This window comes from Elephas maximus, chromosome 6, assembly GCF_024166365.1.
Source record: "Elephas maximus indicus isolate mEleMax1 chromosome 6, mEleMax1 primary haplotype, whole genome shotgun sequence".
NCBI lineage: Eukaryota > Metazoa > Chordata > Mammalia > Proboscidea > Elephantidae > Elephas > Elephas maximus.
In genome coordinates this window covers 49,869,555-49,887,911 of record NC_064824.1, presented here as the reverse complement: position 1 = coordinate 49,887,911, position 18,357 = coordinate 49,869,555, and the positions used below count along the sequence as shown (strand labels likewise).

Sequence of the window (18,357 nt, the reverse complement as noted above, 5' to 3'; positions counted from 1 at the left end):
TCAGCATCATTATGAATGAAATTATTTGTGTTCTTTAGGGGTCAGATTCAGATGACGATGATAGCCATTCAAAGAAAAAAAGACAGCGATCTGAATCCCGTTCTGCTTCGGAGCATTCTTCTAGTGCTGAGTCTGGTGAGCTTTTCCGTTTATTTGATTAAAATCATTGGTGCTTTGATATCCTCAAATTCTTACTTTATTTTTTTTCACGTTGCCTAGAGAGAAGTTACAAGAAGTCAAAAAAGCATAAGAAGAAGAGCAAGAAGAGGAGACATAAATCTGTAAGCAAGCGTCTGGTTTTTAAAGTGGACCTAGACTTTTGGCCTTAACTCTGTCAGTTGCAGTTGAACCTTTTGTTTATAGTCCTTTGTAGTACAGCACAGTTCAGATGGGCACCTAGGCTTGATAAATACAATCTTTTTCTGAGACTGTATGTATGTTTAAGCTAATTGTTACTCACCTTAACCTCCCACTGAAATCACTTGGCAGGCTTTTTTAAAAAGTACACACACACACCAATATTGGGATTCCTGCCCTGTTTAAAAGAGATCCAAGTGTGTGTATTGTAGTTATTGAGAACCACAAGTTCAGATATTTAAACAACTTCCTCTGCTCTTGGAGTTCTCAGTTGTAGGCAACATCAGGATCACCTAAAACCTTTTCCAAAATATAAAAGCCTGAGTGCCACCACAGATCTATTGAATCAGAATTTTTTTTTCATGCTGCTTACTTGAATTTGTACATATCTAAATAAGAACCATTTATTTAGGTACTAACATTACCTTTTTAACAACTCCTCGGTAGCAATTTTGAGGAAACCATTTTTATAGTACAGCTGTCAGCATAAGATGTGATCAGGCTAATAGCATCTTCATCAAAATGCTGACATACTGTTTATTTTCGTAGGACTCTCCAGAGTCTGATGCTGAGCGAGAAAAGGACAAAAAAGAAAAGGATCGGGAAAGTGAGAAGGACAGAACCAGGCAAAGATCAGAATCAAAACACAAATCACCTAAGAAAAAGACTGGAAAGGATTCTGTAAGTATTTAGAATCCTTTTTGGATTCTTTGTGTTTAAAGAATACCATATTTTTACTCAAATAATGTGCACCTTCTGTATCTGTTTGCCAACTTGGCCCTCCACCACTCCCACTCCCGTATTTTTGTAAGCGTGCCATGCTTTTTTTGTTAGAGCAACAGGTAAAAAATTCGGCATAGTGGCAATTTCATGTGGATACTATGGTTAAAATCATGGTAGTGTTTAGACAATAGACATTTTTCAGAACTGCCACTATTGACAAAAACAATGAAAATTCAGTGAACTACCTTTGACATAGAATCATCTTCTAATATATGTGCTCATTTAAATTAGGAAGAAAGTAGCACATCTTATAGTGTACAGAGCAAAGAACATAATCGTTTCTTCATGGGTTAAAACTATAGCTAAAGAATGCTATATGTTACTTTGGAAACCCTGGCGGTGTAGTGGTTAAGAGCTACTACGGTTGCTAACAAAAAATGTCGGCAGTTCGAATCCATCAGGTGCTCCTTGGAAACCATACGGGGCAGTTCTATCCTGTCCTATAGGGTCGTTATGAGTCGAAATCAACTCAGTGGCAGCAGGTTTGTATGTTACTTCAATATAAAATTTTCGTGTCTGAAATGGGGTTCTCTCTCCAAATGTTAAGTCATTAATACTAAATCCAGTTTTAAAAGGTAGCATTTCAGTAACTTTTAGGAATATTGACATGGGGTAGGGGACTGCTGAGAGCAAATGGATAAAGGAATGCAAGCCAAAGTTATTTTCATGTCAAATTACATAATTAGTCCTTAGTTTTCCATATATGTGTAGATATATAATGACAGTGCAGTAATACAAACCTCCTTACGCTTGTGCATTCCTTCCACAAATCAGCAGTGGAGCTGTTTATGTAGATATGCCCTGGTCATACCTCCAGATCAGTAGAGATATAGGGTGGAGTTTTTTTTTAAGCTGTGCAGGTGAGTCTGATGAACATCTTGGTGAAAAATGAATGCCTCCCCAGTAGTTATTGGCATCTTCTTACAGTGAGTATGTTAAATGAAATCCCTGAAGAGAAAGAGGATATGTGAACTCTCCACTTTTCAATGGTTGTATCTCACAAATATGCACTATTGTATGTTTATTTGAATTTTTTTTTCAGCGTGTTTTTTTATCTGGACACACTATTCAGTGTACTAAAAGCATAATATTTCTGTTAGTATCGTATAAAACTCTTAATAGGACAACCTAGAATCTCTGCAAAATTAGCAAGGAATAGAGTACCTAGGACCACCTGGCTTCCATTAAATGGAAACAAGACCCTTTATGTTCAGTTGCACAAGAGGAAAGAAAAACTGGTGTGTACCACCTTCTGGTTTACATATTAATGTAAACTGCTGTGTAAAAGTCTCATTCTAAGTATTTTCTGTAATGAAATAACCAAGGAGTGCTTAATCAGTGGCCCACTGATGGGCTTTTGGGGAAAATGAGTGGTCTTTAAACCCTGTGAAATTTGTGTTTCTGTGGTAAAGAGTCCATATACATTTTGGATTCCTTATTTACAGGTTCATTACTTAACCTTTTTTTTTGGTACTGACACTACCTGTAATTGTATTTATGGTCTTTTCAGGGTAATTGGGATACTTCCGGCAGTGAACTGAGCGAAGGGGAATTAGAAAAGCGCAGAAGGACCCTTTTGGAGCAACTGGATGATGATCAATAAATTATACCAAATATATGTTTACAGTATGATTTAAATCTAATTCAGACCAGGGACTCTATTTTAAGTTCATTTGAAATAACACTGGGTTTTAATTCTATCACAGAACAAAAAGTGCATTTAAGTGTTGTTATTGTGGACTTGACTTTATAAAGACAAAGGAAATTGAAAATAACTTTTGATTCTATAACCAGAATCATATTTTCATATGGTCATAACTGTCTTTTTGTGACCCTTTCAGAGGGCACTGCAGGATGGATTAAAGGTGGCAATTTACTGATAACTGCAGATGTCTCTACTTTGTTCTAAAGTCTAAGTCATGAGGTGATTTGATTTATAGAAGTTGGATTTTGATGATGAAATTTTTTTTGATACATAGTAGTCCAAAAAAAGCACCAGCAACTGATAAAACTGCTTTTTTGTGCACTACCCAAGTGGTTAAAGCTGATGGGATCTTTTACGGTGAGCTCCTAAGAAATAGGAGATTTTGATGGAAGTCTGGTAGACCAGGAGCTACAGTGGTGCCAATGAACACTACTGTAATAAAGCCACCTTTGTTATTTTTTACGAAACATCTGAATACATTTTCAAAAGGCTATTATGAGGGCATTATTTTGAGCATCTATTTTGAGGTGATGTTTAAGAAAATTAACATCAAATCAAATTGTAAATTAGTTTAAATACATTTGCCTTAAGGACCTACTAAAGAATGTGCCACCAAATTTTAAATGATAGTTGCAATATCCTTGTCTAAAACACAAATCAATGTTGACTTAAACATTTTCTTTAACAGAGTTGTCTTTTTTTTAAAAAATCCAATCTTTTTTTTCATTGAGGAAGTCTTTTACCTTCCCTACTCACTGAGAAGTATTGACTTCGTGGTACACATTCTAAAGCATTTCTGATTTGAATATTTTTGTACATTTTTATCAATTATTAAACCTTCTCTTCTAGTGTGTACTAGTATTTATTTCTACTTAAACTGCTCAGCTCTAAAGAAATTGTATGATCATTTAAAGATAAATCCCTGAGATTTTGCTTTATCCAACCCATGTAGCTAGTTTACGTTCCTTTTTTAATATTTAAGAATGTTATAAATCTGCATTTAAGGCCCCTTTGACTGGAGGAGCCCTGGTGGTGCAGTGGTTAAGCACTCAGCTGCTAACTGAAAGTCAGTGGTTTGAACCCACCAGCTGCTCTGCTGGAGAAAGTTGTCGCAGTCTGCTTCCCTAAAGATTACAGCCTTGGAAACCCTGTGGGGCAGTTCTGTGAGTCGCTATGAGTTGGAATCGACTTGACAGCAGTGAGTTTTGTTTTTGTGTTTAATCTGTGAATTTCCTACAGGATATTTTAGGGAGGCAGTGGTTTGAATGAATGCTAACTTTGAAAGGTTGGTAATGTAACTTACATTCTTTTCCTTCAGTGCAGGAGATTTTTTTTAAGTGAATTTTAGCACATAGTCTTTGCTGTTATCTAGGCATTACCTTAGATATTGTCTTTGTTATTCTTTTAATTTGGTCACTGTTTCAAGTTGGGGTTTAGAAGAACAAAAACTTCATTTTACTTTTCCTTCATCATCTTAACGAAGCTGAAAGTGGGACTGACCGGGATGACTCTTTTCCCTTTCTTCCCATTTTTGAGTTTAATCTACAGTGTCCACGCTAGTAAAAAGGGAAAAAATTGTTTCTAAATCTCTCTACCAAGTCATTTTTCTGCTATGAAATTTTACATGACTTTGTAGAAAGTGAAAATTACTGTGTCTTTAAGAAAATATGAAGTAATCAAATTGCTTGCTTGAGATTAATCGCCAATTATATATTAGAACCAAAACAAAGCAACAACTTTGGCCTAAAGAGAGTTGCCTAGATTTAATTCTCAGAAGTCCCATTGTAATGACAATATTACTAATCATGTCAAACACTTGACATTGAAATCTGGTAAAGTCTTAAGCATATGATACTGGCAGAAATACTAATGATACACTTCACAAGAGAATTTAGAATCTGTAAAACAGTTTTAATCACTTCCATGAATGATGACTTTTTAAAATTACGTTAAACTTCTGAGTTTTTAAATTTGAATAAAAGGCTATTGATGTGTTTTAGTATGTCCTCAAAATAGATTTTTGTATTTTTTATAGAGATACCATCTCATCACAACCTCAGATCTCTACAAGGCAGTGTGAATTCAAGTTTCCCTTTAGTGTCCACTCATGAAAATTATTTGAACTAAAAACAAAAGTGGTGAGCAAATTACAACTGAAAATACAACATCTTAGGTTACAGATCTTCCTATAAAGGATGTAACTGAAGTCATGTAATACTGGTCTGCCTTTGATGATCCCAACAAATGGTATTTAGTTGCCAGTTCAGAACAGTCTGAAGCACAGGTGATGGGAAGTTTTGTTTTAGAGCAAAAGTTCTGAGTGAATACTTTTAATCAGATTAAGTTTCTAAATCTTCAATTTGGTGAGGGATTGAAATGTCTTGGAATATTGATTCTACTACAGTTTAACAGATGTGTTCAAACAGGAAAATGTGTTTACCTTCAGATAAGGGGCATTTATACTTTTCAGTTATGCCTCAGATTCTTAGGAAAACACTGAGGATTTATCCTAAGTATCATTAATATTAATGAATTATTGGATTAAATTCACATTTATTATACTTTAGTCAAAATCAGGACCTCATATTTGATGTTCTTATTTTCTCCCAATCATAATTGCTATGTAGGAAAATTGAGTTTGTATGAAAAGACAATTTAGACAATCAGGTATGAAGAATTGTTTGTACTTCTCCTAAGTGTATTTAAATGACACATTTAAATAAAATCCATGGCCCCACCATATTAAACAAAATGACCATTTCATTATCCTTAGCCAAAGCAGATTCAGCATCTTAGATTCTTTTCAACATATAAAAATGCTTTATATTTATTTGACCATAAATTTGATAACGGTCAAAGTATCATAGCTATTTTATCCCTTGATTTGACAATTGGGTCTCACCATATTCAACCATAAAGTGAAAAGGATTGGCCTAGAATAGATGATTTTAATTCATAGTGGTAGGTTGAAGAATGTGTAAAAACTCCTGGAATATTTCTGTGCTTTTTTCTGGAAAGCGGGTCCACAGTTTATTTGATTACCTAAGGGCATGTGTCCTGTGTTATGAAGCCTTTGCTTAGATGCTCCTGGGTTTTCTCCCAGTGCTAATAGTCAACTGCTGACCAGGCAGCCACTTTTATTTCTATTGCCAGAAAAAAATAACCCCTTTACATAAAGTTTTTTTTTTTTTTTAACTTGCTTTTGAGAGAGAACTGTTTCTAATCATACAGTACCCAGGGAAGAGAAATGCTTTTTTTTATTTTTTAAAGTTTATAAGATATTTTAAGTATGTTATGTAAATTAAAATGTAAGCTACAAAACTAAAGAACTTCAGCTTTTAAAACTAAATAAAACATTTCTAAAAGCAAATCGTGACAAAGCACATTAATGCCTTGTACCTTAAATCTAGACTCTTCCCTTTGGGATGTCTCTCATACTAGGTAAAATTTAATTCAACCATCCCACCTTCTGTATAGGTAAAATTGCACCTGTTTTATGTAAAGGAAAAGCAAAATAGCATCGTGTTATTTTCATGGAACTGTGTTCTAATAGGCTTATAATCCCATGCGGTGGTTCAGGTAATGACAAATACTGATCTAATAATTCTTACCTGGCTTTTGGTTTTGTTTTCCAATTCTTTTGACTTAAATGGTGGGTCATGTAAGCTCCTCAGGGGCCGGGATCTGTCTGTTTTTCATTGTTATATCCCTGGGAAATAGAACAGTGCCTGGCACATTTAGGCATTTATTGCATGAGTAAAATATTAGTTGATATATGTGCTCATTCAGCATCCATAGTATCCATTATCTATATTAAAGGGCTTAGAAAAGCATCTTTGCAATAAACCATACTAACAACTAAAGCCACATACATAATTGAGTACATTTAAAGTAAGGTTTAGCACCAGTACCTTCTCTTCACTGCTGCTTCATTAATGCCCAAAAGCTTGCTAGTGAGAAGATAGTATTTATGTGGTTTTTGAGTAGAAAGGAAATCACTTGTGATGATTTGAAACAGTCCTTTCACATATTGATAAATTGGTATACCATACTAGTTAACTTTTATTTGAGAATGTAACATTCAGCTAGATGGAATTGGCCTTTAAAAAGCCCTAATGGACTTAATAGCCAAACTAGGCCAAGAACTAACCATCTCAGGTTATCTGTGACATGGCAGGCACTCAAGTGTTTATTCGAGCTGACTTAAAGGTGGGGTGGAGAGGGGGAGAAGATTTTGCTCCAATCATCCACATCCTCCCATTGTTTACCTCCTTGTCTACCTAGCCTAAATTCTTTAAGTAGCAGATTCTCTACTTGAACTTGCTATGCAAAGACTGTCAGACTGCTTCTATAATTCTCAGTGGGATCTAGTTCAAGACCGTCTCATTATTGCTAGTGATTGGTTAATTGTGACAATTTGATGTATGCCCTAGGTGTAAATAAGTTGATGTTTGCGTATCAGGAGGACCTGGATAAACCCCCTAATTTTCCATTATAGACCATAAAACAATGAGTGGCTGCCTAATTGGTTCAGATTCAAACTAAGCCATTTCTTGATGCTTTTCTTCTTTGCTGTTCCTTGGGTATCTAAACATGCAATTTATAAACATGTTTTTGGTCTTACCTGCAAACATCTTTGGTAAATGTTGGTCTTCTTGCCTACCTCTACAAGTAAACTGAGGACTTGTTCTGAAAGGTGAGTAATGGGGAAAACAAGGTTTCTATTTTGTGTTTATAATTGCCAGATTTTCTCTTCTGTTTATATATTGCTCTGATGTAAATAAAGAACCTCATAAAATTAGACCTTTTGTAAATAAATACAACTTACTAGAAAAAAATGGCATCTTATTTACGAAGTAATTTGGATGTGTCAACTTTTTCCTTTAAGCACCTCTCACAAGCAGCAGTTCTGTGCTGTGAGTTTCTAGATGCCCATATCCTGTTTACTCAGTGTTAATACCTGCTTTATAAAAAGAAAAAAGTACATCAAGACTTCTTCATGCATTTGTTTCTTCAGATATTTTCTAAATAGATGAAATGGGAAACTAATCCTTTTGTATGAACTGTGCTGATAGAATATTCATCTTTGCAGACATTTAAGCAATAAAAATTAGAAAAATGAATATATTAGGGCTAAGACAATTTTGTTTTACCAAATATTAAATATGCATTTGAATTATAAAGCTAGTATTCAGAAGTATGACTTCCAGTGTAAAATTAGGCAGTTCTTCAAAGAAGAATCTAGTGTGTTGAACCACAGTAGCTGGTGGTTATCAACTGCCCGTTCTGTGCTGTGTAGAGCCAGGCAGGTCGCCGAGCGTTGCAGTGAATTTTAGTGTTAGAGGATTGGGAGAGGAGAACAGGGTACTTAATTCTGAGTCAGCGATAAATGTCTTAAAAATGGAGCTACTGGGATATCATGCCCTAAACCTAACCATAGGTGCCTCATTTGAACCTCCTGCTTCAGTTTGAGTTTGAAAACCTTCTGAATTTGTGCAGTACTTGAGACCTTAAAAGTTTGTCCTCTGTTAGGCACTCGTACTGGTATAAAACAAACTAGAGCTTCTTCTTGACTCCAAAATTCAACTTTTCACCCTTATAATATAAAGCTTCAGTGACAGTATAACTGATGTAGTGGAAAGAGCATGAATTGGGACCAAAGACCAAGGCATGTACAGGCTCTTTGACCTACTAAGAGTTGGGACCCCGAGCAAGTCACTTAATTTCAGAGTCATTTTCCTCATGTATACAATAGTACTAATACCTGCATCTCATACGCTTGTTGTGAAGCATAAGACTTCAATTTGTGTAAACAGCAAAGTGTGACACACACAAAGCATGGCTATGGTAATAGGGACAAAAAATATTATAAACAATTTCTTAAATGATTACACCCTAAGTGTTTAAAGTCCTAATTCATTTTGTAAAATGAATTTTTCAAGTTTTCCTTGCTTTTATAAAAAGGCTTAAATATTACACTTTTCTTGATGACTTGAGTCATTACTGATATTAGTATGTGTGCAATACCAAAAAAACCAAACCCAGTGCTTGTCAAGTCGATAGTGGCCCTGTAGGACAGAGTAGAACTGCCCCATAGAGTTTCCATGGAGCACGTGGCAGATTCGAACTGCCAACCTTTTGGTTAGCAGCCATAGCACTTAACCACTACACCACCAGGGTTTCCATGTGTGCAGTGGTGGCTGGCAAATGGCCTTAAGTGCCTATAGGTGTCTTGTCAACCGATGTAGTTGGTGGATGCAGGGTTACCGCTGTGCAGTTCACATGTACGTATCGGTATATACACACTACCCTAATGTTTTAAAATAAGATTGAAGGGGCAATGTCTCACAAAAAAAAGAGTGCTGTTTCTCTGGAAGCAGTTTATAAGTGTGATTTTGGAGATGTATCCCTATCAAAATCTATTTGGTTCCTACATTTCATACAGCAAGTGATTAAGAGGGATTTTTCCTAAAATGGACCAAAAAGATTCAAAGTGCAATTAGCAAGACACATGTATTTATAGAAGTCTACATACTGCTTAATTGCCCCACCCCGCAAAATGTTCCATTAACAGACTACAACGTATTACAGGATAGTAGTGTAAATAGTTTATTTGCTCATATGCCATGAAAAGACCAGAAAAGTAACATGAACTGCTTTTATAAAACATTTCTAATATTGCTAAGAAGCAGGCCCATTAATAAACAGAAAAGAACATGCCAACATTATTGTCCATTTGTAGATTAATAAACAGGCAATTATTTTGAAATACGCGTTGTCAGTATTCAGCTTTGGAAAACAGCTGTTTTGTGGTTAAGGACCAACTACTTAGGTTATTTCACGGTCAGATTGCTATTTTCATCAGAATGTGTAATCAACAGAAAGACAAAATCTTAGCATGTTCTTTTTAAAGTACACATTTATGGAAGTGTGCCGGCAGGTGACAGTTTAAAGGTAATCTTTCTGTAAATAGGTACATGAAAATGAAATGTGGTAACTGATCCCTAAAACTGTAGTTTAAATATATATATTAAAAAAAAAAACTATAAGTTAAAATAACATTCAGATTGTATAGCATAGGCTGATGCATTTTTAAACAATATGTACAATATTACCCATAGGCTTAGGAGGGAATTAAAGAGAAGTGTAAAAACCATAAAAAACTGCACCAATTTTATAGCAAAATATCTGTACATTTAAAGAGAGATCATATAACTACATATTATCCAAGGAAAATGGGGCTTTCACCAAGGGGCTCACGTAAGCACAACATAAAATAGGAAATTCAGTGGTTAAATACTATACAATAAACTTTACAATTAATAATTGATATAATGTACCAAGAAGGTAAGCCAGAAACAATGTTATGAAAAGTACAAATTTAGCTTCAGTCCAGTTTTTTTTTGTTTGTTTGTTTTTAAACTTTGGAATGAATCAAGTGCCCTGCCAGAGAGGAAGGAAAAAAAGTGGCTTAGTTGGCCATTTAGTCCCATTAAATATCATTTAACTCCAATGTGAATATTTCAGCAACTTTATTCCAATTCCCCATAAAGTAATCTGGGAAATACAAGAACTTCTTAACAGCTTTGATACAGATGACAAAAGTATCTTCTCCAATTAAAAAAAAAGTAAACCCTGCGATTGTCAGGAGAATAAGGCCTGTTACTAACACTGCTCCTAGCAGATGTAATCTTGAATGCTTATCTATAGAGCTAGTAAACTTCTCTCCTTGGCTTGACTAGCAAGGCACCAATTTTCTGTTCTCAGGATTGACCCATAAGGGTCCTCAGAAATCCTAATATTGATTACTGAGATGTTAATTTTAGTGCTAATAAATACATTTGTATTATTTAAAAAGCTGCCTCTAGCTGAAGAACAGTACTGCAAATAACACATTTTTGTGCCATCATAGCCTTGCATTCATGCCTGTGAATGTCACTCACTGGGCATCAGGCCCTGGCACAGATGTGGAATGTGAAACGAGACCAAGGGTTGAGGGACTTCCGTGCCACTGCAACTGCATTCGGTTTGCACTTGGTTATGGTCAGAAGGAGAAGCTTATCATTTATTTCCTTCTCCCATGTTGAAAGCCCTTAAAAATACAAAGTTAATGGGTATGGCCGAAACAAAATTAATTCCTTAAAAGATAGCTCAGCAACAGTAGCCCTCAGCAGATGCATCCATGTTATTTACAACTTGGGAAACCAGGGTGGGCCATCGTGGGACAATCACAATGACAGGCAATGAATGTAATATGAAATTTACATTTTGGTTAAAAAACTGAATAACATACTGGTTTAAAAATCAGATCCTATTGCTTTGATTAATCTAAGCAGGTACTTCCACTTTTAGGCACTTGTTAACAGTTGAAAGGAGAGCCCATTATTTTTAATATTCCTATGTATTTGCTAAATCTGAGCCCTTAATATTTTTATCGGTGTTCAGGGTTGCCATAACTAGCACTTTCCTGTGGACACAGGTTCATTCACGCACACCCTCTATTCATGCAGGTGGGTCTTGAGCTCACATTATCTCGGCACCATTAACAGAACGCAAGTTCTGATCATCAAAGCGCCGCCTGACACTTCTCCTCACCGCATCGGCTCGTCTGTATGGCTGGTTTCTAAGATCTGTAAAAAGGGAGAGCACCAGTGAGAGAAAATGGCAACCTTTAACGTCCTGCGTCTAAGCAAGACAAAGGCCAGCTGGCAGCCAATCAAAGCAGCTTGTGTAGAAGAGTCAGCTAAGGGCCCCTTCAGACTCATTAAGCATTGAGCCAAAGATGTGATTTTGCTCTCAATATTTACAATCAAAATGGGATGTAATACTGGTGGGATTCTGGCACTTTTAGAGATAAAAATATATAGGAGATTATTTCTGTCACTGGCCAGTCTAGTTTGAAAGCTTATTTTGAAATACTTCAACTGGAAGTAGCTGTGGCATAGTCCCTGCTGCACCGCACCTCCCCCCCGCCACTGCTCCCAGAGACCTAAATATCAACAATAACTTTAACTGCAAAACTAATGAAAACAGACTGCCCTGTCCTATCTTATCCTTGAAGCTTTGATAAAGGAAGGAACCTCAAACATAGGTTACTTTCTTACTTTGTAGATATAGGTTCCATATTTTCACTCCATTAACTTGGCTAAAAGTCACTTTTTTATTTTGTGAATTAGAAAAATAAACCGTTAAATCTAAATCAAAATAATACTCCATTCCCTGCCACCCAGTATTTGTTTTTCATTAGAAGGGTGTAGGCCCTCCTGCATTCTCCAGTTTGTATTGAGTACATAGCAGAATGCTTGACATAAAAAAACAAAGCCTTGTTGAATTAAACCACATTGAATCAATTTTTTTAAAATCCTTTCACCTGCTTAGTAGGTTTAAAATGGAGCTGATGGACCCTACCTGGCCCAAAGAATGTCTGGCCTCCTCATTATTTTGAAAAGTACAGTTTCCTGATTTTTATATTGGTAATTTGCATTAAAAAAAAAAAAAACAGGTTCTAGCTTCTCTTGAAAAATTGGAAGATCTGGCAATACAGGGGCCCAAATTCGTACATGACAAAAAGAGGCTGAAGCTGACTGCTGTTCCCCTCAGGTCTATTACCTTCCTGGCTCCTGCACACTGGAATTCTAAATTCAAGCAAAGAATACTTTTGCATAACACAAACGTTAAGCTCTCAGTTACTAACCAAAAGATTAGCGGTTTGAATCCACTCAGGCACCTCACGACAAAGGTCTGGCAATCTACTTCTGAAAGGTTAGAGCCATTGAAAACCCTATAAAGCACAATCCTGACAAGAAGTTGCCATGAGTCACAATTTTTTTTTACTCTCTCAAATCCCTGCTTCCTGGCCCAGAGTGGTAATGGAATGTCAGAATTGTACTTCTAGCTAAGGATGTGCAGTGACCTAAAGCTCTGATTGCTGAGTCTCTGAGCAATCAAGGTTCTTTCCTAAAAATCCTAATCCCTCTTCAAGGGTTATATACATCATATTTCGCGGCCAGGACCTGTTCTTGATTTCTTTAGATCAAAATGGAGTTAACTGAAGAATGCCAAGAAGGGAGTAAGGGAAGGAGAGCCTAGCACCCAAAGCAAGTATAATCATCAGCAAATACCCTTGCCCAAGCCATCACACTTGAGAACATGGAAGCAAAAAAGAGTCCAACAGAGAGGCTCAGCCTCACATCCTTGGAATGTGAGGTAAAAAGACATCTCCCTGGTCAGACTCTCACCAGTATTACCCTCAGCCATACACTGAAATCATTGATCTGCATACAGAGAGAGGAGGAAGCTAAGTAAAAAGTGATGCTTGCCAGCTCTGTGTATCCTCCACCACCGGTGTGCTAGAAGAAATCCTTACCCTCGAGTGAACATTTGGAAATTTAGTGATATTATTCTTCTTTAAAGCTAAACAGAAAAAAAAACAAAAACACAAAATGATGGTTAAGTAAAAATGGGATGAAAATGGAAAGCAACTCAACTTAGTGCTTAACATTCCCAGGCATGTTAGCCAACAGAGGAAGAGAGTGGGAGGCCATTACTATCAGAGGTGTTAGATAAAACAAGGGAAGGATGAAAAGGTCTTCCCACCCAGCTCTCTGACCACCCAGTTCCAAGCTGCTTTGAAGATTGGCTCCAAGAAGACAGTCCAGCAGCAAAACTGACAGCAAACATTGGCCAAGCAGATGACAGTTTCTAGCCTGTTAATAAGCACTGGTGGGAAAGTACACTGCAGAGCAGGCAATGACACACCACATCCTTTGATAGCTTCAGACAGGAACACAAGTGCAATTCATTCATACAACAGTTACTGCCACAAAATAAACACATACCCAGTTCCATGTCAACCTCAGCACAGGGGTCAAACAGTGGATATTTTCAGTTGGAGTATGTGTTTCCCTTGTCTCTCTTCTAATCAACTGGGCACTGAAGAGAGAAGTCTTCTTATCTAGCCATTAAGAACTAAGCCCAGGTAGTTACGTCTTGGGCAAATGCAATCATTTTTTTTGAATTCTAAGAGAAGTGGCATTTCCCAATGATGAGTATTAGTATTTTTGATACCAGCATCCTGATCAATGAAGCAAGTCCAGATGATGATTTCATCACAAGAAATAACCTGGGTTTGACATGGAACATGGCTACCAGTGAAGAAATGTGAATAAGAGGGCAGGAGGTCCTAAGCCACTGTTTTTTGTTTCGTGCCTCAAAGCTTTGCTCTAACATGAAATAGGTGATAGCTGAACTTGGGCATGACACTCAAGAGGGAAAAATGACTTGCAGTGGAGGGTGTTGTGCAGTATATCAGCCTGTATCTTCTACACATGCTTCTAGGTCAAAAGTGCTGCCAGTGTTAAGTTTGTTCTACGAGCTCCATCACACTGCAGATGATATCCATGGGCTGGATAATACAGTTGAGAAAGGCAAACTTTGAAGCTATGCATAGTTCACCAATTCCTTCTGCAAATTATTTTGCAGCTTAAGGGCATTTTGTATTCCTCAGCACTCGTATAGCAGCTCATCTTACTATCAAAGCATGTTAAGTGGGTACAAAAAAAGGGCTGGATTAATATCTATAAACCTCAATACAGTAAGTGCTCAATAAATAGTGGTTATAGTAGTTGTTAATTACTACCATTTTGTGTTCAAAGATACTAGCCCAAAAACTTGACGATCTTGTTGGTCATCCCAATCTTGATTCTCAAAGAAATGCTCTATTTACAATTTTCCTGAAAATCTCTGCAAGCAATTCTATTAATTCAACTCTTAGACACACCGGGTCTATCACAGCCATGTGGATACATGTATGTATGGCAGTGAGGAAGCAGTAATGACTGAAATGCAAAACCATGCAGGATGAGAACAACACAAAGTACATTATAGAGATAGCAATTTCATGCTCGGATGTTGGGTGGCCCTGACAGACATACAGAGAGACAAAAGAGGTCAAAAAACCTATAGCAACCTTTTAAGAGCATCAGGTGAGAAAGAGTAATAGTTTAGTAATGGTATTCCTCAGTGAGAACAGGTTCGCAGAAAAATCGAGAGCCACGCTTGGCGGTGCGAGCGGTAAAGGGCACAGTCTTCAGCACTGCATTGAAAATGACAGCCAAACAAGACAAACAGAAGAGAGTAAAATGCCAAGATCTATTGCATTAGTACATGGTTAGTGCTCTGTTAATCATACCTGGGGGTGGGGTTGGGAAGGTGAGCCGGAAAGGAGGTGGGCAATATATACCCAAGTTAGTTAACAAAGGTCTCAAACAGTTCCTCAATCTGGAGGTTGGGAGTGGGGTGGAAAATGGAAAATATTCCAAAGACAATAAAAACTGCAATTTCCCATAATAAAAATTTTCAATATTTTGGAAGCTAATGAACAGCTCAATAGATATGAGAGTCACTTGTTGCCTCCACCACAAGGCAGTAGCCCAACTTTATAGTCCTGAAGTATGGTAGTGCCAAAACGCCTACACCTGAGAATTGGAGTAATCAGACAAGAACCAAACTGGATTAGGCACCATTCCTACCTGATAGAAGGACCGGTTCTCAGTCCTGGGTTAGAAGACTGTTGGCCCACCAATAAATGTATCAGCCCCTGATTTCATATTAAAAAGTCTTCAGTTATTCTGAATGCGAGAAGAGGATGCTGAACAGCATATTGGGAAAACTTGCATGGACTGTGGTAAGTACAAAGCTGAATGGGTCTTATCTACACTATTAATCAGGCAGGTGGGTAGGAGTAGCCATAAAGAGGAAAGCAGAGCATGGTGGCAAATCAAAGAAATGGAAAACCACTAGGAGAAAGAACCCTACTGAAACCTACAGGGTTCCAATGATATTTGTAAAAAAGAGATCGCAATTTTTCTAAGAGTGTTGGGCTTCTCTGGTGGGCAGCTATTATAAATTTATTCCAAACACTAGCATGGAGTCTCCCTATGTAATTCTGGATCTGAAAAAAGTCAACTGAAGAACCTGCAAACCCTGGACAAAAGAAGCTGAAATACCTGCATGCCACCCATTCTGGTTGAGGCCAGTGGGATCTCCACAGGCCACAATGAGGAAATATCCCTTACCTGTGATAATATCTTCAATTGCACCATCTTTTCCCTCATATACATGTCTGTTATCTTTAACTTGTCGCCTTCTTAACTCTGCAATTAATTCTTGCTGCTGTCTCTTTGATTTATGAGAAGGAGACTAAAAGGAGGGAAGAATGCAGAGATTAGTTGTGCCAGCTTTCAAGAAAATCCAAAACGTGTCTGAGCATAGTGTTGCTAGAAGCAGCCTCAGCCAAAAATACAAACAGCATCAACCCAACATTCTGCTCAAATGCAGACAAACTCAGGAAGCTTTTGGGAAGAAAACTGAAACATTGAAGAACACATGAAACTCCAGAAATGGATAGGTTGGATCCTCTGGCAACAAGGGGCAGCTGGTAATAACCATCTACTTTTTAAACCTTGGTGCACAGGGTCATGATGATGAATAATTTAACCTGTCCATCTTCATGATTTTTACCTATGATGTTGCTCTCCCTGAAGCACTCCCTACCATTCCACCTACCAAGCCCTCCAGCAAACAAGACCCAGGACTAATGGGCATTCTCATGAAGCCTTCTCTGAACCCTATGCCCTTCAGTTGCCAGCTACCTGGTTTGGCCTCTCTACATATCTAACTAAGATTTAAACCCCAGATCTCTATAAGCTTGAAAATGCTACACAAACAAGCTCTTAGCCTTATTCCAGTGGTTGCTGAACAGTAATCAATGAACAAATTTTCATCTGCCAAGTTTCCAAGCCCTAGAAGCAAGTGTGCAAATTGTCTTTGTCAGTCTTATGCCTGCTTGCCCTAGAGAAGTCATAAGGGCCTCTTCACACACGAGGGCCCATCTTGGCCTGGCACTTCTTACCTTTGGATCCTGCTGCTCCATCAGAGCTTCTTGCTCCAGGAGTTTCTCCATGAGAGCTTGCTCCTGCTTTTTTCTCAGCTCATTTTCCTCTTCTGCTTGCTGGTTAGATCAAAAGAAAAACTTTGTCAGTGGAAATGACATTCGTCAAGATTTTAAAAAGGCATTCCTAGTGAATCCTTAGTGAGCCAGAAAGTTAGAGTAAACTGAAGATTTAGAAGACCTATACTTTATGTCTACATTTAATTTTAATTTCATGTTTCATTGTCCATCTGTATCACACCTCTTCAAAATCTCATGGTCAGAAATTCATCTCATTCAGATGTCCTTTCCTGATGACTGCCTCCCTGCTAAATTGCTCCTCAGTCTCAGCCCCTGTAGATTTGGTGGAGACCAACCCTTTGGGCAGCTGTGCTCAGTGACTTTTGTGGGTTTGTTTTGCTTCCAGACTCTATCCCACCTACTTATCGCTTCTCTGAAAGCAGAATCTAAGATTCCTCTGCCTTTTGTCTGCTATTGGGGGAAAACAACATTCCCTTGGCCTCTTGTTTCCTTTGGGGCCCTCACTGGAGTGACACTCTTGACCTCTCTTTCCACAGCTCACTCCTTCCCAAGGGAAGTAGACTGACTAGTCTGATAAATTTGGGCGAAGAAATGGAACAGGCTCACCTCAGCTCAGCCCTCTTGGGCATTCTCTTAAGCTGTCCCTCTAAAGAGACTTCTAATTGTCCAGCTGTGAACTGATGGACGAGTCATTTGTCTAATTTGGGGTAAAGTGCAAGCTCACAGATGATGTTAACACCATATCCTCCAATCCAGCTTTTTATCAGTAATAACATTCACATTTTGATCTCTGTTGCTTTTGTCTTATGTTTCACTTTGGCTCATTCTTGGAAAAGGAAAAGAGAGATGAGATCTGCCCACAAAGCCCCTAGGTCAGTACCAGGCAGGGAGGTTATCTGTGACACCTAAGGCAAGTAAAATATCCCCTAAGTGTCACTGTTGGACAAGCATCTCACCCAGCCAGCTAACAAGACAACTGGGAGCAATCAACCTGTCACAGCCCGCAGATCACCAAGGGCAGATTCTCTTCTTGCTACTCTGCTCTACGCATGTTCTTGCTGAAGTGTCTGGCTCTGAGACCAGCCGGGGGCACTTCTCAGCTTGTCTTATACAGTTTTAAAACAGCATATATTTTCTCTTTAGGCCTTAGACTTGTAATTTCTCATTTGAAGAAATGTGGTCATAGCATATAACTAAGAGCCACCTGAGCCATCTCTGCAGCACACCAGCACCACCAGTGAACCCAGAGCAGCACAGTCATGCGCTGGAAACCAGTGACCTTCCTACTGCTCTGGTTCCTACCCACTGTCTTGCACATGGAGTTTATATACTGTGTTCATCCTCATTGCCAAGGGCACTTTTCCCTCAGCGAACATCTTGTGCTATCACTGCTACATGAAGTCATGCTGAGAAAAGACAGCTAAACATTTTAACCTTTTGAGTTGCAGCAAAAGGCCCAAGAATGGTTGTCTAAAGCCAGTGGCCTCTAGCAGTGCTGGGGAAGTGACCTGCTATTTCCAGTATGATGCTTCTCAAACAT

The 18,357-nt window shown here is 37.9% G+C and overlaps 2 protein-coding genes and 1 long non-coding RNA gene across 12 annotated transcripts in view; 1 reads left to right on the top strand and 2 right to left on the bottom strand.

Annotated features, from left to right (window-relative positions):
• The window catches only part of PRPF40A (pre-mRNA processing factor 40 homolog A), a 59,228-nt gene extending 53,729 nt beyond the window's left edge, over positions 1 to 5,499 (top strand). For all 10 annotated transcript variants that reach the window (XM_049887250.1, XM_049887246.1, XM_049887243.1 and 7 more), the window contains 4 exons: positions 39 to 135; positions 220 to 281; positions 907 to 1,038; positions 2,651 to 5,499. In XM_049887250.1, coding sequence (XP_049743207.1) covers positions 39 to 135; positions 220 to 281; positions 907 to 1,038; positions 2,651 to 2,743 — 384 coding nt within the window. In that variant the 3' untranslated portion in view covers positions 2,744 to 5,499. The remainder of the gene's footprint in view (positions 1 to 38; positions 136 to 219; positions 282 to 906; positions 1,039 to 2,650) is intronic.
• Positions 126 to 6,888, bottom strand: LOC126077701 (uncharacterized). The gene is made up of 3 exons (XR_007517831.1): positions 6,457 to 6,888; positions 1,881 to 2,088; positions 126 to 215 (listed from the first exon to the last, which is right to left on the bottom strand). It is a non-coding gene; the product is annotated as an uncharacterized LOC126077701 (long non-coding RNA).
• A 2,550-nt stretch (positions 6,889 to 9,438) lies between these two features.
• FMNL2 (formin like 2) overlaps positions 9,439 to 18,357 on the bottom strand; it is a 347,858-nt gene continuing 338,939 nt past the window's right edge. The window contains 4 exon segments of the mRNA XM_049887240.1: positions 9,439 to 11,475; positions 13,212 to 13,258; positions 15,922 to 16,045; positions 16,758 to 16,856. Coding sequence (XP_049743197.1) covers positions 11,437 to 11,475; positions 13,212 to 13,258; positions 15,922 to 16,045; positions 16,758 to 16,856 — 309 coding nt within the window. The 3' untranslated portion in view covers positions 9,439 to 11,436.